Genomic DNA, 20,530 nt, shown 5'->3' on the forward strand with positions numbered 1-20,530 from the left:
TTTCTAATGAATGGATATCGAGCATCTAGTATTTTCTAAGCCTTATGTTGGGCATTTGAGCCCTTTGTAAGTGAAACAGTTCACCACTCTTTTGTATACTGTAATACATGTGTACTACTAACTTTGAAAGTGTATACTATACCTGTAGATTTTTGTGATGGTAAATATTTAATTTGGAATTGAAAATTGTGTTAAATATATATCTCTTTGCTCTTTGCCAGTAACTTTTTTCTTAAAAAGTCTTTTTCCATCCTTTCTGTTGCTTTGGAAAGTAGAGAGTAGTGTGCTGAAATCAGCATAGTTCTATATTCAGCAATAAATATGTAGTAACATTTTTCATATTCACATATACAGATTATTTTTGCTTTGGATCTTTTAAGTGTGATAATGTTAATACATTGTGGTAATGACTTAAAATCAGTTTCTGTTTCATTACAGTGATGGTATTATTAGAGTGTTTACAGAATCAGAGGATCGGACAGCAAGTGCTGAGGAAATCAAGGCTTTTGAAAGAGAACTCTCTCAAGCAACCATTGATTCCAAAACTGGTGACTTAGGGGACATTAATGCTGAACAACTTCCTGGGAGGGAACATCTGAATGAACCTGGTAAATATTTCAGTGTATCTAGTAGTAAAAAACGATACCATGTTTGCCTTTTGGAATAATCAGTGACAGAAAAAAAGATTGTTTTGTTAAGTCATTCAGTATTATTTTCATTGCCAGGCACCAATTTCTGAGAATTTTTATTATGCATAATCACAATGAGAAACCCATGTTCTTTTTGCCTCTGCCTCATCATTTTAAAGACTTTGAGCTAAGTTCCCCATAAACAGGAATCTTTTTTTTTTTTTAATACTTAGTTCATGTATATGGTAGGTGTTCAGAAGTCAATCATTTAATAACTTTTGGTTGACTTGATTCTCTGAGAGGCTGTATAGACTAAAAATGAGTTTAAATAATGGAATGTCTGCTTAGTGAGTTCGGCATCATTTGAGCTTAAAATCAGGACAGTGGTTGTCTCAAATGAAACTTTATGTTGGATGGATCCGTGATCCCTTGATCCATGAATCCCTGGGGGTTCTGAGATCCTTTCAGGATATCCATATGGTCATAACTAGTTTTGTAATACAAAAATGTTATTTGACTTTTAACACTGTGTTAACAAAATGGTATAAAAGCAGTGGTGGGTAAAACTGCTGGCTCCTTAGTACACAGATCAAGGCAGTGGCACCAGACTGTTCAGGTGGTCATGGTGTTCTTCACTGGCATGCAGTTATTGTTTTTAAGAAAAAATGCATCTGCTCTTAAGAATGTTCCTGAAAAAGCATTAAAAATTGCATTTTGGCCCTTTAGTACATGTTTTTAACGTTCTGGATGACAAGATGTAAAGAACACCTACAGTATACCAGAGCACCACATGCCTCCGGGTTAAGTACTTCTGCAGTCATTGGAGTTGCAGGCTGAACTTTCCCTTTTTTCATGGAATGCCACTTTTATTTCGAAGAACAGCTGTAGTTATTCAGACTTAGATATTTGGCAGGCCTTTTTTGGAAAATGAATGAAATGAGCATGTCACTCTAAGGAAAACGATTGATAGTATTTGTTGCCAAAGATAAGATTCAAACTTCCAACTGAAAATTGAAATTTTGAAAGACTTGTAACATCAGTGGTAATATTAACAAATGAGACTTTTTAATATTGAATAATAAAATGTGTAATCATATGGAAGATCTGTATAGATCAGTGATTTAATCAGTGTTTTCCAGATGACCAGTTTGTGGTCTAACAATCATAAATGAGTAAAAGAACTGTTCAGAGTTTGATGGACCAATGGATTTTAGTATAATAGAGCATGACAAGTTCATTGATACAATTTTAGATTCTAAAGTTTTAACCTTTTAGGATCTGCCCATGTAGAATATCCACATTTTTCTGAAAAGGCTGTTAGACCAGTCCTCTCTTTTCAACTGTATTATCCGTGTGACATGGGATTTTCTTGATATACTGCAACCGAATAACAAATTACAAAGGTTAAATGCAGGGTCAGGTATGATAATCCAGCTGTCTTCCATTAAGAGAGACGGTAAAGAGATTTACGAAAACATACAACAGTGCCCAACGCCAGTCTTCTTACTAAATTTCTAAAACTAATTTTTCATTAAACTATTACTTATTCAATATGTAATGGATCTATTGGGCTTCCCTGGTGGCTCAGTGGTAAAGAATCTGCCTGCCAATGCAGGAGATGCAGGTTCAATCTCTGGGTCCTGAAGATCCCCTAGAGAAGGAAATGGCAATCTACTCCAGTACTTTTGCCTCGGAAATCCTATGGACAGAGGAGCCTGGTGGGCTACTGTCCATGAGGTTGAAAAGACTCAGACACGGCTTAATGACTAAACAACAATAACAAAGAGATCACTTACTGTTTTCCATGAAGTAAATATATTTTTTATTCTTCTCATTTTTAATTTCAAATTCAGTAAATCAACTGATACAACCCACATAAAAAATTTCTTTGGATTTCTGAAACCAGAGTTTGAATACGTTCATATCATTTCATGTTTTTAATATTCTTATAGTTCTTTGCAAAAATGTGATCTTTTTGTCCATACATATATACACATTCAGTAAATATTTACTAGGTACTTACTGTGTACCTGGCATTGTTCTAAACTCTACACAATACAGATTCTTTTCTCACAAATTTATACTCTACAGGAGGCAGATAATTTAAAAGTAAGTAGATACACAAGTATGTCAGATAATGATAAATTCTATGGGAAAAGTAAAGCAGGAGTTGAGTTTTAATAAAAATCAAAACAGGAGTTATAAATTCAGTGGTCAGGAAATGTTTACTACTTAGGATAGCACTAGTTGCTATAACAGATAAATCCTAAAATCTCAGTGGCTTAACACAAGAGAAGGTTTATTTGTTGTACATTTAGAGTTCAGTTGATGACAGGGTGTCCTGGAATATGTACTCCTCTGAGTTATTCAGGTGCTCGAGCTTAAATCACCATCTTCAGCAGGTGCTTGCAGGGTCCCCTTGGTTATAGACATTCAATCACTAGATAGTATAAGAGGGGAGGGTAGAAAATGACGGACTAGGTTTGGAACCAGCATATATCAGACCCTAAAGCTGAAACTCCAATACTTTGACCACCTGATACGAAGAACTGACCCATTGGAAAAGACCCTGATGTTGGGAAAGATTGAAGGTGGGAGGAGAAGGGGAGGACAGAGGATGAGATGGTTGGATGGCATCACCAACTCAATGGACATGAGTTGAGTGGGCTTGAAGAGTTGGTGATGGAAAGGGAAGCCTGGCTTGCTGCAGTCCATGGAGTCGCAAAGAGTCCGACACAACTGAGCAACTGAACTGATATCACACCCACCCAGATTCCACTGACCATTACTCAGTATGTAATCTCGGGACTCCATTGTAATAGGAGCAGGAATTTCTAGAGGACAGCTAGGTGCCTCTGCCACTGAAGGCCTTCTGAGAATGTGACTTTCAGGTAAAGTTCCTAAGGAGGGTCGGAAGCAAATCTTGCCAACATCTGTGTAGAGAATATAATAAGCACAATAAACAGCCAGTGTATTTAGACTCTAGGGGGTTCCAGGGCCTATATTAGGAGGCCATTGAATCAGTCCAACTAAGAAATACTGGTGGCTTGTACCAATAGGTAGCATTGGAGATGGTGAGAAGAGTTAGTTGTTCTAGCTATATTTTAATGATAGAGCTGATGGAATTTGCTGTAGGATTAGAGTTGAGATAAAGGAATCACTCTTCTACTCTTTTTGGCCTGATTAGCTAGAAGAATGGAGAATCATTTACTGAAATGAAGTATTGTCAGAAGACATTTATTAATAAAACTCGTTTTATTTTTGATTAGCCAGCTACTTTTTTAGTAGAATCACATCTTTTTAATCATCCTTTATTTAATAGAGTTTCCTTTGAAGCCTTATTTTCTTTTTGGCCATTTTCTAGTAGAATTATGTTTTAAAATATTTAATATTTTAGGTATAAACTTTAAAATTAAAAAATTTTCAATCTAAATGTTTGTAAATTTTACTCTGCCTTTCTCTGACTCACACAATTTTTATTTTAAGGTACTAGAGAAGGACAGACTCGTCTAATCAGAGATGGAGAGAAAGTTGAAGCCTACCAGTGGAGTATTAATGAAAGGAGGTGGATAAAAATTGGTGATGTTGTTGGCTCCTCTGGTGCTAGTCAGCAAACGTCTGGAAAAGTTTTATATGAAGGGAAAGTATGTCAACTTCTGCTTTCTAATTACTATTATCTTAAAGCATTTGACAAATTAATGGTTTTGTTTCCCTTTCCCCATGCTAATAAAATTTTCTTTGGTATTTTGACATTTAAAAATACATTTCAGTGGGGAGATTCTCAGTCTTTGAGTAGTTTTTTTTTGTTTGTTTGTTTTTAAGTATCTTTGCATGCAGAGAGAGCTCCTTTTGTGATGGATGCCCTGGCCATGATTTGCCTTTTGGTAGTTAGATGCATAAGCTATTCCCGACCGTTTTGGGTTTGGCACTTCTGTGCTACCCTTCCTCTCATGCTTCATGCCTAGCTGCATTTAACTTGACAGGCCATGAGGGACCCTGCAAGGCTGTGCTTAAAATGCTGGCATGTGTTTTATGAACATGTTTGCAACAGCTAATACTTTTGGCCTTCAGATCAGCTAATTGCCAACCAATCTTTGGTTTTATAGTTAATGTGTTGTCATAATCCATCCCCTAAGTCTACCCCAGAGAACTACCATTCTTAGAGCACATGCAGATGGTTGCTGTTAATCATTATCTGCCTAGTAGAAGTTTTAACATTGTGCTTTGGAGAAAGTTTAACACTATCATTATTAAAATAACTCTGTGTTATATATACCTTTAATATATATGAACAGACAGTAATCATTTATCTCCTTTTTATATTCCCATTTAAGGAATTTGATTATGTTTTCTCAATTGATGTCAATGAAGGTGGACCATCATATAAATTACCATATAATATCACTGATGATCCCTGGTTAGCTGCATACAACTTCTTACAGAAGAATGATTTGAATCCTATGTTTTTGGATCAGGTGGCTAAATTTATTATTGATAACACAAAAGGTCAAATGTTGGGACTCGGAAACACCAGTTTTTCAGATCCTTTTACAGGTAAGTTAGGGTTTGTATTAAGTCTTATATATTAATACTCCCATCAGAGTTGATTATCTTTTGTGTGTGTGTGTGTGTGTGTGTGTGTGTGTGTATTTAAACACCTATTATGATTAACTATTTAAATAAAAAAATTAAAAATAAGATCTACAGCAGATTTATATTTTTGAGCTTCAAATTATATAGTAATTTTGTATTTATAGAAATAATTGTAAATTGTTCTCTTTCAAAAATATAGCCACACTGTAAACTAAATAAAATTAAGAAACTAATTCAGCCATTTGAAATGCAAATAAACTTGTAAGTTTCTTCATGTTACTGTTTCATGTTATTTTGGTGAAATTTATTAAATAGAAATTCTGTTTCACATGGGGCTAAACTGGTTAGTTATGCATCAAGTCTAGAACTGAACTGTGGGTAATTTTAGTTCATGTGTTATTTGTATTTGTCATGTTCATTTTAAGTCACTTGTTTATTACATAGTATACAGTGTTTAAAGTGTTATAAATGGGATTAGGTTTTCATGCCAGGAGTATTATAACCCCAGTAGTATTAGTCTTGAGTCCTTGAGTGGAGTTTAATTCTAGAAGTGTTAGCCTGAGTTCTAGGTCCCGGAAACCAAGGCTATGGTATGGGAGGAAATACAATTCTCCCTCTTTTCTTAAATACAGGGCCAGCTCTAAATAAAATTTTGAAATTGACGTTTTATTATTAAATGGGTTCCTGTCATTTCTGACCCCATCTTTCATGTGCTGGTGTTCTTCCTTTTTACAAGCATTGCACATTCTGTTCTTGTCTCAGATCTTTTTTTTTTTTTTCCTTCTTCCCTCACAGACACTCCTAAATCATCTTCTCTCCTTCTAGTTCAAAATTCTATTGTTCATTCACATCATAGAGCTAATCTCAGCTGCATGTTGATTTAAACAGAGGTATCAGACTGAATCACTACAGAACTATAAATAATGGAACCCTCGCAGATAGACTTGACAGAAAAAGGGAAAACAAAGCTTATATCTGGATATTTCTGGTTGGAGTATCAGCCTACAGTACAAAAGAGTACTGTATTGTATAAGCTGTCTTGTGGGATAGATAGAGGACAGATGTTAAAGCAGCTGTCTGTATCTGGAAATCTAACAGTCTCCCCTTTTTTACTCCTCCGAAACCCTTACCAGCATCCTCAGATATATCTTTGGTAGATGCCTCCAATTATTTCCTTAGAGATACTAACAAAGCCTACTCACACACACCACACATTTGTAAAGAAATAAATGGGAAATCTGTTTCCTTTGTAGCACTCATCCCCTTTGTAATTTTCTTCTCCAGTAGGTTGTAAGCTTCAGTGGATACAAGCAATCTTGTTCCCTGCTGGATCTCCACACTGAATGTACTATTTGACACATGAGTTAATGAACCTGGAGGTTCTCTAAAAGATTAACATTTACTGCCTGTGGTTTTGATAGCAACAACAGCAGGAATTCTAGTGAATTTGTATAGGAACAGAAACTGATTGTGTGGTGTATTATTTAGGTCAGAGACCAACTGCAATTTATCTTTTTATATTTGAATTCCTAGTCATTTTACTATTTAAGTGCAGAAACTAAGATATAATAAAAAGTATTAAAGTTAACAAAAACAAAACTTAGAGAATCGCTGAAATTTTAGTTTTTTACTGACCAACTGTAAGACTTCTGATGATAACCCCTCTTAAGATAACTCCTCTTATTCTGTCTTTTGTTGCCTTGTTCTTTTTTCTCCACACTTGGAGTCTTCTGATGTAAGCAGTGTGCTATTTATGAAAGTCAGAATTTTGACGTGCTTCAGATTTTCCTTTGTTTACATGCACAGGTGGCGGTCGGTACGTTCCAGGCTCTTCATCAGGATCTTCTAACACCCTTCCTGCAGCGGATCCTTTTACAGGTGGGAAACAGTTTTGAGCAATATGTCTTTCTTCCTAAAATGTGTAATATTTTGCATTCTGTAGCTTAACATTTTGAAGATATTATCCAATAACTGGTAATTCCCTTATCGGTATTTCCAGTTTTTATGAATCTCCTTTTTAACTTCCTTTTTTTCTTTTTCCTTGAGTACTTTTCTAGCTTTCCCTCCTGACTTTTAAAAACATATTATTAAAATTCATCATTTACTCCAGTGGTCCTTCCTAAAAGGAGAGTAGCGTCATTAAAAGCCTAGATTTTAGAGTCAGACAGACCTTGGTTCAAAATCTGGCTCTACCACTTGTGAGAAGTTGGCAAGTTACTTAACCTATCTGAGCCTATTTTTTTTATCTGTGAAATTAGATAATAGGGGAATCCACCACCCAAGACACAGCATGAGTGCTGTCACTGGCGAGATGCTACTGATCATGAGCAAAGAAGGAGCCATGTGAGTCCTGGATGTTGGATGGAGCAGTGCAGTCAAGAAGTTTGGCCAGGCACATTTTGCCTTTAGCATGGAAGGAGACAGTCCACCCCGCTACCCAGGATTAGTCTTCCTAATCTAAGTTATTAATGGCCTTCATGAAGCCCTGGAAGTGTTGGTGTAGCTCTTCAAAGTGACTTTATTTACCAAAGGTATGCATGCCTCAGCATCAACACTACTGGAAAAAAATTGGACTTTAATGCAACTGAAGAAATCTCTGTTTTCAGAATAGCATTTGATGTATTTTATGATGCTGTTGTTGGATCTTCAGCCAGAATTCCTGGACAATGTACCAAATTTGGGAAGAGATTCATAGCATTTATGGTATCTATTGGTCCTGCAGACTTAGTACTGTGAGCTCTAAAAGTGATACCGTATGGTCCTATCTAAACCATAGAAGGGACCAACATGCAACCTTGGGTCATATCCTGAAGCTGTGAACTGCTCTCAGTAGGCTTCCCTTCTCCTGAGAATGCATTGGTGGCCTAGATGCAAATAGCTCCACCCTGTGCAGTGTACCAGTGTACTACAGAAACCAACTATCAAGCTAAATGTTGTGATAGCATGATGGCTATTAAGGAAGTCTTTGGTGACCCTGAAAAGGTAGTAAAGATCTGAAGAGTAGATCAGATGATCACTTTCTCTGTCGGCATACTCGGGCACAGTGATGCCCTGAAACTTAGAACAACAGAGTTCCTGAATGTCATTAGCACCTCTTTTTGGAACAGAAAGACTATTATACCAAGCTTCAAACAGTACCAACAAAGTCAAGAGAACAACTGGGGCCATCGTAACCGAAGCATGTCTCACTGTTGCACAATATCAATAACTCAGAAGATTCACTGATTATGGAGATATGCAAGATAGCATACTAAAAGTCCAGGAAAATTCTAAAGTAATAGGTTAACTGAACCACAGTTATCAAAAGATAGATAACAATATTTCCATATTGAGATGTTATAAAAAATCCTGTAGTACATACAAAGTGTTTAGCAAAATGCCTGGAATATATTAATAATATTTAAACTCTCAATATATGTTAGCTCTTATTATTGTTGATATCGTCCCTCCAGTTTTACCAATAGCCCTGGGGTCAGAAGATTTCTGCATCTTACTTACAACTTAAGGTCAATCTTAATTCTTTTTTTTTCCTTATTTATGGAATGCTTGTTTAAGTTAGTTATTGCAAGGTCCCACCCACAAAAATTCTGATACACTACATTGGTGAGGAGGTTAAAAATACTTATTGTAGTCTGACCCCTTAGCCAGGAATTCTGATTAAGTGGTCTTTTTGTTTGTTTATTTTTGACTGTGCTGGGTCTTCATTACTGTCCATCAGCTTTTTCTAATTGCAGGGCTGTGGGGGCTCCTCTCTAGTTGCTGTGCGCAGGCTTCTCATTGCAGTGGCTTCTCCTGTTGCAGATCACACTGGACTCTAGGGTGTGCGGGGCTCCAGTGATTGTGGCACATGGGCTCGTAGTTGCAGCAGCTCCCAGGCTCTAGAAGACAGACCCAGTAGTTGTGGCACACGGGCTTAGTTGCTCCATGGCATCTTCCTGGACCAGGGATCAAATCGATATCCCCTCCCTTGCAGGATGAATTCTTAACCACTGGACCACCAGGGAAGACCCTGATTAAGTGGTCTTGGATGTGGTTTGCTGTTTAGGTAGTTTTAAAAGCTCCCCGTTGGTTTTTAAAATGAAGCTAATTTTGAGTACCACTAAGCATTTATGGGCAGGCCCTGGGAATCTGCATATTGAACCAGTGACTCTCATTCAGATTGGTCTGAAAACCACATTTGGCACACTGTAGGACTACATTCTGCCTCATAATGCCTTGGGCAAATTATTCAGCCTTCCTTTTCTAAATTTTTATGAATAACAATGATACCTAATTAATATTTAAATGAATTCCTGCATATAAGATACTTAGCTTGCTAGCCAGCATATCCTGAAAACTCAGCAAATCCACTTACTCTGTGTTCTTCATTATTTTAATGAATCCCATTCACCTTTGTAGCTTTGTTTGCTTTTTCTGTTTCTGTTGCACTGGTTATACCAACTCCTGAACGTTAAAATCAGAGGGGCTAGAATAATAAGTAGCTCATCTTCCTTCTTCCCACAAAAGCTAATTTGTGGGAAGTCCTAAAAAAGGACTCTGAACATCTCCAAATTCTGCTGATTCTCTATACTTGTTTTTCCTGTTTCTTTCTTTCCATTGTCAGTAAAGCAGCTGCAAGTATTCTCAAATGTGACACTGGGGTATTATCATAGTACCTCTGACTCTCACCTAGTTTCTTTTCCATTTGTCTTATATGCCAGCTAATCCTGTGTCTGTATTTCAATAGAATAGTGTCCACCTTTCATAGTGGAAACTTGTGACTTTCTCGCCAGTCTAATAGCCTTTGTAATTCATTAAACTTCTATAATTATAGTATATAAGGTATGTAATTACTTGAGGATAACTTCCCTGGCTAAGTTTATTGGCTGACACTGTTCTAAGCATTTTGCTGTAATAAATTTACTACCCATTTATTAAGCCCATTTATTAAGATGTCATTCTGAAAATGTAACTAATAGTGAAAATAAGTCATTCTGTGTAAAGAAGGAGCAGTTTGAACTTTAGTATAATTTGCCATTACCCTGTGCTTACTATGAGTATTATTGCATTTTAGGTGGTGGTCGGTATGTACCGGGCTCTGCAAGTATGGGAACTACCATGGCTGGAGTTGATCCATTTACAGGTACACACTTTTCACTTCCTTTTCTTGTTTTTAGATTTTTAAAATTCATTAGAACTTTTATGTAATAAAAGTTTAAGAAAATTGTCATCTTTTTCTTGCTGGAAAACATTTTATACAGTAAATCAAGACCAAACTTTTGACCTGACTTTTTGAGTGTTCTCAGAATTGTGTCATTACTGCATGCTGGAATCATCTGGGTAGCTTAGACAAAGTCCTTCAGCCTCATCCTCAGTGATGCTCGCTTGATCTAACGTTGCTCTGGGTTGAGGTCTTAGCAAGGATAGTTTTATAATTTTCTCATATGCAACCAGGATGGAAAAGTGCTGTTCTGTGTTAAGGCTGGTTTCCTCACTATCCTTACAAAGTCTTAGTTTGTTCCCATGTCTTACCCTTCATTCTTACATAATGTGTTTAGAATGTTATTTACTATATTACACATTGAGAGGACTCAGAAAAGAATTTGCTTTTACCATTTAGGCCTGGAATATTTGGCTTTCCCTGGAGCAAGTTTGTTTTTTTTTTATTCTTAGTATCTAGCATAGACCCCAACGAATCTTACTTGTTCATCATTGTTGAATACATGCAGGCATGCTTTTTCCCTCTGTATTGGCTGCCAGTAAAATCCAGAACTGAGTTTATGGTTCACCTCTTGAAAGTTTGGGAGATCTCTTGGCATATATATTTCCCTATGTATTATTTTTTTTAATTTATTTTATTGAAGTATAGTTGATTTACAGTGTTGTATAACTTCTGCTGTATAGCAAAGTGATTCAGTTATATATCAGTTTATGTTCTTTTTCATATTCTATCACCCTAGTGGAATTATTGAATATAATTCTTTTGTATTGAATACAGTTCCCTGTGCTATTCATTCAGTAGGACCTTGTTTATTCATTCTGTATCATTCTCTACCTGTTTATTATTTTATATGAGAAATATAGAGAATATATGTGACATGTTATTAAGCATAATACAAAATTCATAAACCCACCACTCTACTTGAGAACTAAGTTGGAATATGATTTTGTAAGCTATTTTTTCATTGCAAAAGTAACATTGGCTGGCAGTATTGAAGTTTAACTTAGTGATTAATTAAGATTAAGGACTCTGGAGTGAGAATGCTTTGATTGAAGTCTCAGTTCCACTACTTTTTATGTGTTTTACCTTGAGCAAGTCATTTTGTTTCTGTGCCTGTCTTTTTCTCATTTGCAAAATTATATCTACTTTCTAGAGTTAAGAGTTTAAAATTACAAAATTTATATAAATAATTTTCTACAGAATAAATGCTTAGTAATGTTAGTTGTACCCGTTATACTACAAAAGAGTCTTAAAGTTCACAATATTTCCTCCCATTTTTCAGAAATTAAAGTCTTTTAACAGTTTTTATATGCTGAATAAAGGTGCTGAACCTTTACCTAAGCCATTGTCATCTCTCACCTAGACTAATGAAATACTGGCCCCTGAATTGGTCTCACAGTGGTCCTCTGTTTATGCCCCTCCCATGATTAAAGCACTGTAATAGCTCCCCATTGACTGTTTTCTCTTGCCTTGCATCACATTCCTTTCTGCCTCTTTTCTGCCATACTGACCTGCTTCAGTGTCTTGAGCGTGGCATGCTGTTTTCTACCTCAAGAGTTTGGTACATGTTGTTCTCCTTTGGAATATTTGTACCTTTTGCATTGCTATTTAGACCACTAATTGTTGTTTGGCTTTTCCCCTCCTTTTTCTTTTTATTTAATTTTCCTATATAGTATTTCCTAAATAGTATTTCTTTGGACGAGGGGTATCTCCTCACCACCTCCCTTCCTGACCTTCAACGTGGGATAGCTTCTCTAGGCGCTCTTGCGCCTGCTCAGCCACCGCTCCTTGGAGGTGGGGTTAGTCCTCCCGGCTGCCGCCCCTGGCCTCAGGCGTGGGGGCGTTGGGTAGCTCCTCCTGGCCACTGCAAAAAGCAAAATGGCTGTCTGGGGAGGCCTTACAAATAGCTATGGAAAGAAGAGAAGCAAAAAGCAAAGGAGAAAAGGAAAGATATAAGCATCTGAATGCAGAGTTCCAAAGAATGGCAAGAAGAGATAAGAAAGCCTTCCTCAGCGATCAATGCAAAGAAATAGAGGAAAACAACAGAATGGGAAAGACTAGAGATCTCTTCAAGAAAATTAGAGATACCAAGGGAACATTTCATGCAAAGATGGGCTCAATAAAGGACAGAAATGATGTGGACCTAACAGAAGCAGAAGATATTAAGAAGAGATGGCAAGAATACACAGAAGAACTGTACAAAAAAGATCTTCACGACCCAGATAATCACGATGGTGTGATCACTGACCTAGAGCCAGACATCCTGGAATGTGAAGTTAAGTGGGCCTTAGAAAGCATCACTACGAACAAAGCTAGTGGAGGTGATGGAATTCCAGTGGAGCTATTCCAAATCCTGAAAGATGATGCTGTGAAAGTGCTGCACTCAATATGCCAGCAAATTTGGAAAACTCATCAGTGGCCACAGGACTGGAAAAGGTCAGTTTTCCCAATCCCAAAGAAAGGCAATGCCAAAGAATGCTCAAACTACCGCACAATTGCACTCATCTCACACGCTGGTAAAGTAATGCTCAAAATTCTGCAAGCCAGGCTTCAGCAATATGTGAACCGTGAACTTCCTGATGTTCAAGCTGGTTTTAGAAAAGGCAGAGGAACCAGAGATCAAATTGCCAATATCTGTTGGATCATGGAAATAGCAAGAGAGTTCCAGAAAAACCTCTATTTCTGCTTTATTGACTATACCAAAGCCTTTGACTGTGTGGATCACAATAAACTGTGGACAATCCTGAAAGAGATGGGAATCCCAGACCACCTGATCTGCCTCTTGAGAAATCTGTATGCAGGTAAGGAAGCAACGGTTAGAACTGGACATGGAACAACAGACTGGTTCCAAATAGGAAAAGGAATACGTCAAGGTTGTATATTGTCACCCTGCTTATTTAACTTATATACAGAGTACATCATGAGAAACGCTGGACTGGAAGAAACACAAGCTGGAATCAAGATTGCTGGGAGAGATATCAATCACCTCAGATATGCAGGTGACACCCTTATGGCAGAAAGTGAAGAGGAACTAAAAAGCCTCTTGATGAAAGTGAAAGTGGAGAGTGAAAAAGTTGGCTTAAAGCTCAACATTCACATCACTTCATGGCAAATAGATGGGGAAACAGTGGAAACAGTGTCAGACTTTATTTTTTGGGGCTCCAAAATCAGTGCAGATGGTGACTGCAGCCATGAAATTAAAAGACGCTTACTCCTTGGAAGGAAAGTTATGACCAATCTAGATAGCATATTCAAAAGCAGAGACATTACTTTGCCAACAAAGGTCTGTCTAGTCAAGGCTATGGTTTTTCCTGTGGTCATGTATGGATGTGAAGAAGGTTGAGCGCCGGAGAATTTATGCTTTTGAACTGTGGTGTTGGAGAAGACTCTTGAGAGTCCCTTGGACTGCAAGGAGATCCAACCAGTCCATTCTGAAGGAGATCAGCCCTGGGATTTCTTTAGAGGGAATGATGCTGAAGCAGAAACTCCAGTACTTTGGCCACCTCATGCGAAGAGCTGACTCATTGGAAAAGACTCTGATGCTGGGAGGGATTGGGGGCAGGAGGAGAAGGGGATGACAGAGGATAAGATGGCTGGATGGCATCACTGACTCGATGGACATGAGTTTGAGTGAACTCCGGGAATTTGTGATGGACAGGGAGGCCTGGCGTGCTGCGATTCATGGGGTTGCAAAGAGTCGGACACGACTGAGGGACTGAACTGAACTGAAATAGTATTTCCTAAATGACCTTAGTGAAACTTCCTGGGTACACATATATGCCTCTTGCTAGATTCTCTACTCTGTCATAGGTTCTCAATGCATCCTGTACTTTTCCTCCAGAGAACTTTTCATTGTACTCAATTGTTTGGATGATATTTGATTTGCAATTTCCTTACCACATCTAGTGGAGAAGGCCATGGCACCCCACTCCAATACTCTTGCCTGGAAAATCCCATGGACGGAGGAGCCTGGTAGGCTGCAGTACGTGGGGTCACTAAGAGTTGGACACGACTGAGCGACTTCACTTTCACTTTTCACTCTCATGCATTGGAGAAGGAAATGGCAACCCACTCCAGTGTTCTTGCCTGGAGAATCCCAGGGACGGGGAGCTTGGTAGGCTGCCATCTGTGGTGTCACACAGAGTCGGACACGACTGAAGTGACTTAGCAGCAGCAGCAGCAGCAGCAACCACATCGAGACTCTTTAACAACCAGGAGTACAAGCAGTGTCTTTGATCATGTCAGTAAATATTTTATCTTTGGAAGCAATTAGAATTAATTTTGTGCACTTAACTCATTCTTCATTTATCTACCTTCCCCCGTTCTACTTCTAATACACTCAGAAGATCAAAATGTTTTATTCACATTTTTGCACAATACCTTAATTTTGCATCAGAACAAAAACGTTGTATAAATTAAGATTTGAAATGAAAGTAAAACATAAATTAGATATAAATTATATTTTAGTTGAATTAGCTTCATTTAACTTTATTTACTGAGTTTTCATCTGGTGGCTATGTTTTGTTTATCATCAGATACAGAGTTAGTGTTACTATAATGGATATTTAAGAAGTAAATACATATTCCCTTCAGGAACTTACAACTGGGAGGGATTTATGAAAATGATTAGAGAAAATGACAGTGCCTACTACATCATTTGGAATGAGAAGAGAGAGAGCAGTATGCCTAGAGAAGGAGGAACTGGACAGTTTCATAATTGTTCTGTATTCTTTGATCTTTTAAAAACTTCTAATTTAGATTGAATCTTAAAAATATGAGAGAAGTAGAAAATATGAAATGGAAAGGCTTTGTTTTTCATTTAAGCTCCCTTTCCCAAAACTAAAATTTATTATATGAACAAATATATGTAGTATATAAAATCTTAGAGATTTGTTTTCTTTCTGTTTTTTTTTCTGAAGTTGGTTGTCATTTTATTGCATGCACTGAATAGTTATATATCATAATTTTGATGACAAAAGTCAGAAAAATCTTTTTTTTGGCCACTCTGAATGATTTTCACCTTCTATTCTGTAAACAGGAAACAGTGCCTACCAGTCAGCTGCATCTAAGACAGTGAATATTTATTTTCCTAAAAAAGAGGCTGTCACTTTTGACCAAGCAAACCCTACACAAATATTAGGTAAGTTTATTTTTTAAATTTATTTATTTTTAATTGGAAGATAACTGCTTTACAATATTGTGTTGGTTTCTGCCATACATCCACATGAATCAGCCATAGGCATACATATGACCCCTCCCTCTTGAACCTCCTTCCCACCTTCCTCCCCATCCCACCCCTCTAGGCTGTCACAGAGACCCAGGTTTGAGCTCACTGCATCATACAGCAAATTCCCAGCGGCCATCTGTTTCCCGTATCATAATGTGTATGTTTCAACGCTACTCTCTCTATTCATCCTCCCCTCTTCTTCCCCCACTGTGTCTCCATTGCTGCCCTGCAAGTGGGTCCATTAGTACCATCTCTCTAGATTCCATATATATGCATTCATATACCCTGATAGCTCAGTTGGCAAAGAATCTGCCTGCAATGCAGGAGACCCCCGTTCAATTCCTGGGTCAGAAAGATCCTTTGGGGAAGGAAGGCATAGGCTACCCACTCCAGAAATCTAAAGAGTTCGCCTGCAATGAGGGAGACCTGGGTTCAGTTGGGTTGTGAAGATCCCCTGGAGAAGGGAAAGGCTACCCACTCCAGTATTCTGGCCTGGAAAATTCCATGGGCTGTATAGTCCATGGGGTTGCAAAGAGTCAGACAGGACTGAGTGACTTTCACACAACATTTAGGTAAGTGTGTTTTAATTAAATACTTTTCTTACATATCCACAGATTCTGAGATGCTCTCTCAAGGCTGTTTCTCTCCTAAGCATATGCTGGGAACCAGGTGCTTACATGATAGAGATTTGTATTTTGGTATTACACAACTGAGTCAACTAAAGATATACAATCTGATAATGGACATTAACACTTTATAAGAAACCTTACACAAATCTAAGTAAATACTTTTTGATGACTTTACCGAGAAAAAATATTAAAGGGGAAAATATCAATCCTATCCCCTAAATTCTTACTGTTTTCAGAAAAAAAATAATGAAAACAAATCAGCAAAGCATTTAAAAAACAAAGATCTTGTCTGTAAATCTGAAACTGCTCAGTTGGTTTTGATTACTTTTTCTGTTAATTTATTTTCCTCCAAACAAAATGACTAAGTTTTTCTTTTTCTTTGCTTTTGACTAAGAGTATTACTAACTCTGTTTGCCACAAAGATTATGGTGAAAGTCTATTGAGATAACATACATATCTGAATATATGACAGTGGTGTTACTGTTTTGGGGGGCTTTTGTTTTGCTTTGTTTTATTTTTTGTCATTATTTTTCATAACATCTTTATAAAAATCATAGGTCTTAATTCCTTTTTTTTTTTCAACAATAAAGAAGTGCATACACACTTTTAGGCAACTTGTCATTTTTAAACTCTTGTAGAGATCTAAAAGACCTCTTACTTTTTGCATTCCCTAAATAAGATTTGTTTTAATACTCTGTTAAACAGCTTTTAATGCCAAAGAATAATGAAACAGATCCAAGTTTCCAGTTACAAATGGTAAAAATTTTGAAATTTTAACTTGTTTATTCTTTGAGATAAAGATTTTTGACAAAATAATGTCAGATGACTCAAAGTAACATTAATGATGACAAGGATGCTGATATTGAAGTTGCATGTGAAGAGTTTGAAAGACATCGTTTCATGAAATGTGAATATGGTGGGAAAGGCAACATTTCCATTAAACGTGTTTAAATAATTTGATGTCAAATGTACAGATGGAGCTCAGTCAGTGAATTAAATATAAATACACATTTAGCTTTTGACTGGGCTTCTCAGGTGGTGCCAGTGGTAAAGAACTCTCCTGCCAATGCAGGAGATGCAGGAGACACGGGTTCAATTCCTGGGTTGGGAACATCTCTGGAGGAGGGCATGGCAATCCACTCCAGGTTTCTTGCCTGGAGAATCCCATGAACAGAGGAGTCTGGCAGGCTACTATCTGTAGTGTCGCAAAGAGTCAGACACAACTGAAGCAGCTTAGCATGCATGCACACAGCCTTTTGACTATATCATTGGCGTCATAGAAGTTGATGTAAGTTGGCTAAAAGTTATAAATTTTCTCAGTGAGAAAGTAGGGGATTGACTTGTATGTGCTATCTAATACTGCTCTGAAAAGCATTTAAAATGATAACAAATACAGTATACCTAAAAACTTACTCAAAAAGCTTCGAAGATCTTAGAGGATAACAAATTATCACAGTAACCTTTCTTTTTGTATACTGTACTTAGCTTAAAAATACTCACAGGCCTTATTTTATGGTCTTTGATAATTGCTGTGAAAAATCTTATCTCCCCATGGTGTGTGGTAGCATATTCTTATTGAAAACGTTGGCATTTATGTATATTATATGTGGCTAATTACAGTTAGAGAATACTGATGGTTTGGATTTGGTTCTAGGTAAACTAAAGGAACTTAATGGAACTGCATCTGAAGAGAAGAAGTTAACTGAAGATGACTTGGTACTTCTTGAAAAGATACTGTCTCTAATATGTAATAATTCTTCAGAAAAACCCACAGCCCAGCAACTTCAGATTTTATGGAAAGCTGTTAACTGGCCTGAAGGTACAAAAATTACTTCTAAAACTGTAACCAGGAAACAGAGAGTGTATCTTTTTATTCCTATCCATACTACTGGTGTTTTTAGATTAAATAAAAGTTAAGGTGGTAGTTGAAATTTGCATTGAGAAAAACTTCACAGGATTCACTGTACCACTTTAGTCCATAATCTTCTCTGGTCACATACCTTATGAGAATGTGAAGGTAGTGTGATGATCCCCATACATGGACCATTTTATACACTCTTCCAGAGCATTTGTGAATCCCCTGCGAGTCATCCATGAAACTCTTTGTGACCTGTTAACCATAGGCTACAAACATTTGCTCCAAGTATTTTTCCTCTTATTTACTTAATTCTTTTTTATTCCAGAAGTACCCTCTTTCCTATTGTTTTTTCATGATTGATTTATTGGAGGAAAAAAATCATTTTTCTTGCAGAATTCCCCATGTTTTGAATTTGACTGATCACTTAATGTGTCCATCTGTCTCTTGTTTTTCATGTTAGACATAATTAGATTCTGGTTCAGTAGTTTTTATCAGGTGAATGTCCTTTATAAATGACGTTGCATACTACCTTTATATCACAGGGCCCATAATTTCTGCTGTCCTCACTTTCAGTGATAATAAGATTATTTGGAGCATTCGTTCTTGTTCAGTTGCTCAGTTGTGTCCTACTCTGCAACCCCATCGACTGCAGCAGGCTAGGTTTCCCTGTCCTTCACCAGGTCTCCCAGTTTGCTCAAACTCAGGTCCATTGAGTCAGTGGTGCCATTCGGCCGTCTCATCCACTGTCTTCCCCTTCTCCTGCCTTCAGTATTTCCCAGCATCAGGGTCTTCTCCAGTGAGTCAGCTCTTCACATCAGGTGGCCAAAGTTTTGGAGCTTCAACTTGAGCATCAGCAACTTCCAGTGGTGGCTCAGCTGATAAAAGAATCCGCCTGCAATGTGGGAGACCTGGGTTCAATCCATGGGTTGGGAAGATCCCCTGGAGAAGGGAGTGAAGAGAATACTGCAGTACTCTGGCCTGGGGAATTCCATGGGCTGTATAGTCCATGAGGTCGCAAAGAGTCAGACACAACTGAGTGACTTTCACTTTCCTTTAGGATTGACTGATTTGATCTCCTTACAGTCCAAAGGACTCTCAAAAGTCTTCTCCAACACCGTAGTTTTAAAGCATCAATTCTTCAACGCTCAGTATGCTCTCAACAGTATGAAAAGAGCTTTCATTCACTTGGTGTCTATCCAGTCCCTTAACTGTATATCTCTCCACCAACATATATAAACATCCTATTAGCATTTGTCAACTAGAATTCTTTTAAAAAGAACTTTCCCTCCTCAATTCTTTGGTCTTGTTTTAGGATTTTTTTAAAAGCGAGTTCCCAATCCTATTTTTTTCCACAAGCATTTATTGAATATTCATTGTATGTCAAGCTATCTTAATAACCCAGGAGAGTTACTATATTTTAAAACAGATCTGATCTTACAGCAATAATTACAGCCTCTATAAATATGAAAAATCAGTTAACACAAAATTTAGAAATTACACATTTGTAAAGCAGGCAAATGATTTTTAACATGTTTAATTTTTTAAAAATAAATTTTTCTTTTTCACAGATATTGTCTTTCCTGCCCTTGACATTCTTCGGCTGTCAATTAAACATCCCAGTGTGAATGAGAACTTCTGCAACGAAAAAGAAGGGACTCGGTTCAGCAGCCATCTCGTCAGTCTTCTGAACCCCAGAGGAAAGCCAGCAAACCAGCTGCTTGCTCTGAGGACTTTTTGCAATTGTTTTGTTGGCCAGGCAGGACAAAAGCTCATGATGTCCCAGAGGGAATCACTGTTGTCCCATGCAATAGAACTGAAATCAGGGAGCAATAAGAACATTCACATTGCTCTGGCTACGTTGACCCTGAACTATTCTGTGTGTTTTCATAAAGACCATAACATTGAAGGGAAAGCTCAGTGCTTGTCAGTAATTAGCACAGTCTTAGAAGTTGTACAAGACCTCGAAGCCACTTTTAGACTTCTTGTGGCTCTTGGGACACTTATCAGTGATGATTCCAATGCTGTACAATTAGCCAAGTCTTTAGGTGTTGATTCTCAAATAAAAAAGTATGCCTCAGTATCAGAGCCAGCTAAAGTAAGTGAATGCTGTAGACTTATCCTAAATTTACTGTAACAGTGGGTTAGGGGACTGAGATTTTAAATTGATGAGTGTTTTTTTCTTTCACATTTCACATGACTGATAACAGATGATGAAACAAATGCTGTGGATTAAGTAAAATTTCAGATCCTGTAAAGTGGGGTAGTGGGGAGAGGGGAAATAAAATTTTTGCACTGATGAACTGTGAAATTTTCCTGTGTAATGCGGGCAGGTTTTTAAGAGCTTTAGAGATAAATTAAGAATGAGCTATGACCACCAACAACACAACTACAGTG

At 37.4% G+C, this 20,530-nt stretch overlaps 1 protein-coding gene across 2 annotated transcripts in view; it reads left to right on the forward strand.

Annotated features, from left to right (window-relative positions):
- The window catches only part of PLAA (phospholipase A2 activating protein), a 40,321-nt gene extending 19,885 nt beyond the window's left edge, over positions 1 to 20,436 (forward strand). For both annotated transcript variants that reach the window (XM_019965869.2, XM_070794187.1), the window contains 8 exons: positions 439 to 608; positions 4,116 to 4,273; positions 4,964 to 5,183; positions 7,029 to 7,100; positions 10,276 to 10,344; positions 15,461 to 15,562; positions 17,933 to 18,097; positions 19,705 to 20,436. In XM_019965869.2, coding sequence (XP_019821428.2) covers positions 439 to 608; positions 4,116 to 4,273; positions 4,964 to 5,183; positions 7,029 to 7,100; positions 10,276 to 10,344; positions 15,461 to 15,562; positions 17,933 to 18,097; positions 19,705 to 20,270 — 1,522 coding nt within the window. In that variant the 3' untranslated portion in view covers positions 20,271 to 20,436. The remainder of the gene's footprint in view (positions 1 to 438; positions 609 to 4,115; positions 4,274 to 4,963; positions 5,184 to 7,028; positions 7,101 to 10,275; positions 10,345 to 15,460; positions 15,563 to 17,932; positions 18,098 to 19,704) is intronic.
- The last annotated feature ends 94 nt before the right edge of the window (positions 20,437 to 20,530 follow it).

The sequence above is a fragment of the Bos indicus genome, chromosome 8 (genome assembly GCF_029378745.1).
Source record: "Bos indicus isolate NIAB-ARS_2022 breed Sahiwal x Tharparkar chromosome 8, NIAB-ARS_B.indTharparkar_mat_pri_1.0, whole genome shotgun sequence".
In the NCBI taxonomy this organism is placed as follows: domain Eukaryota; kingdom Metazoa; phylum Chordata; class Mammalia; order Artiodactyla; family Bovidae; genus Bos; species Bos indicus.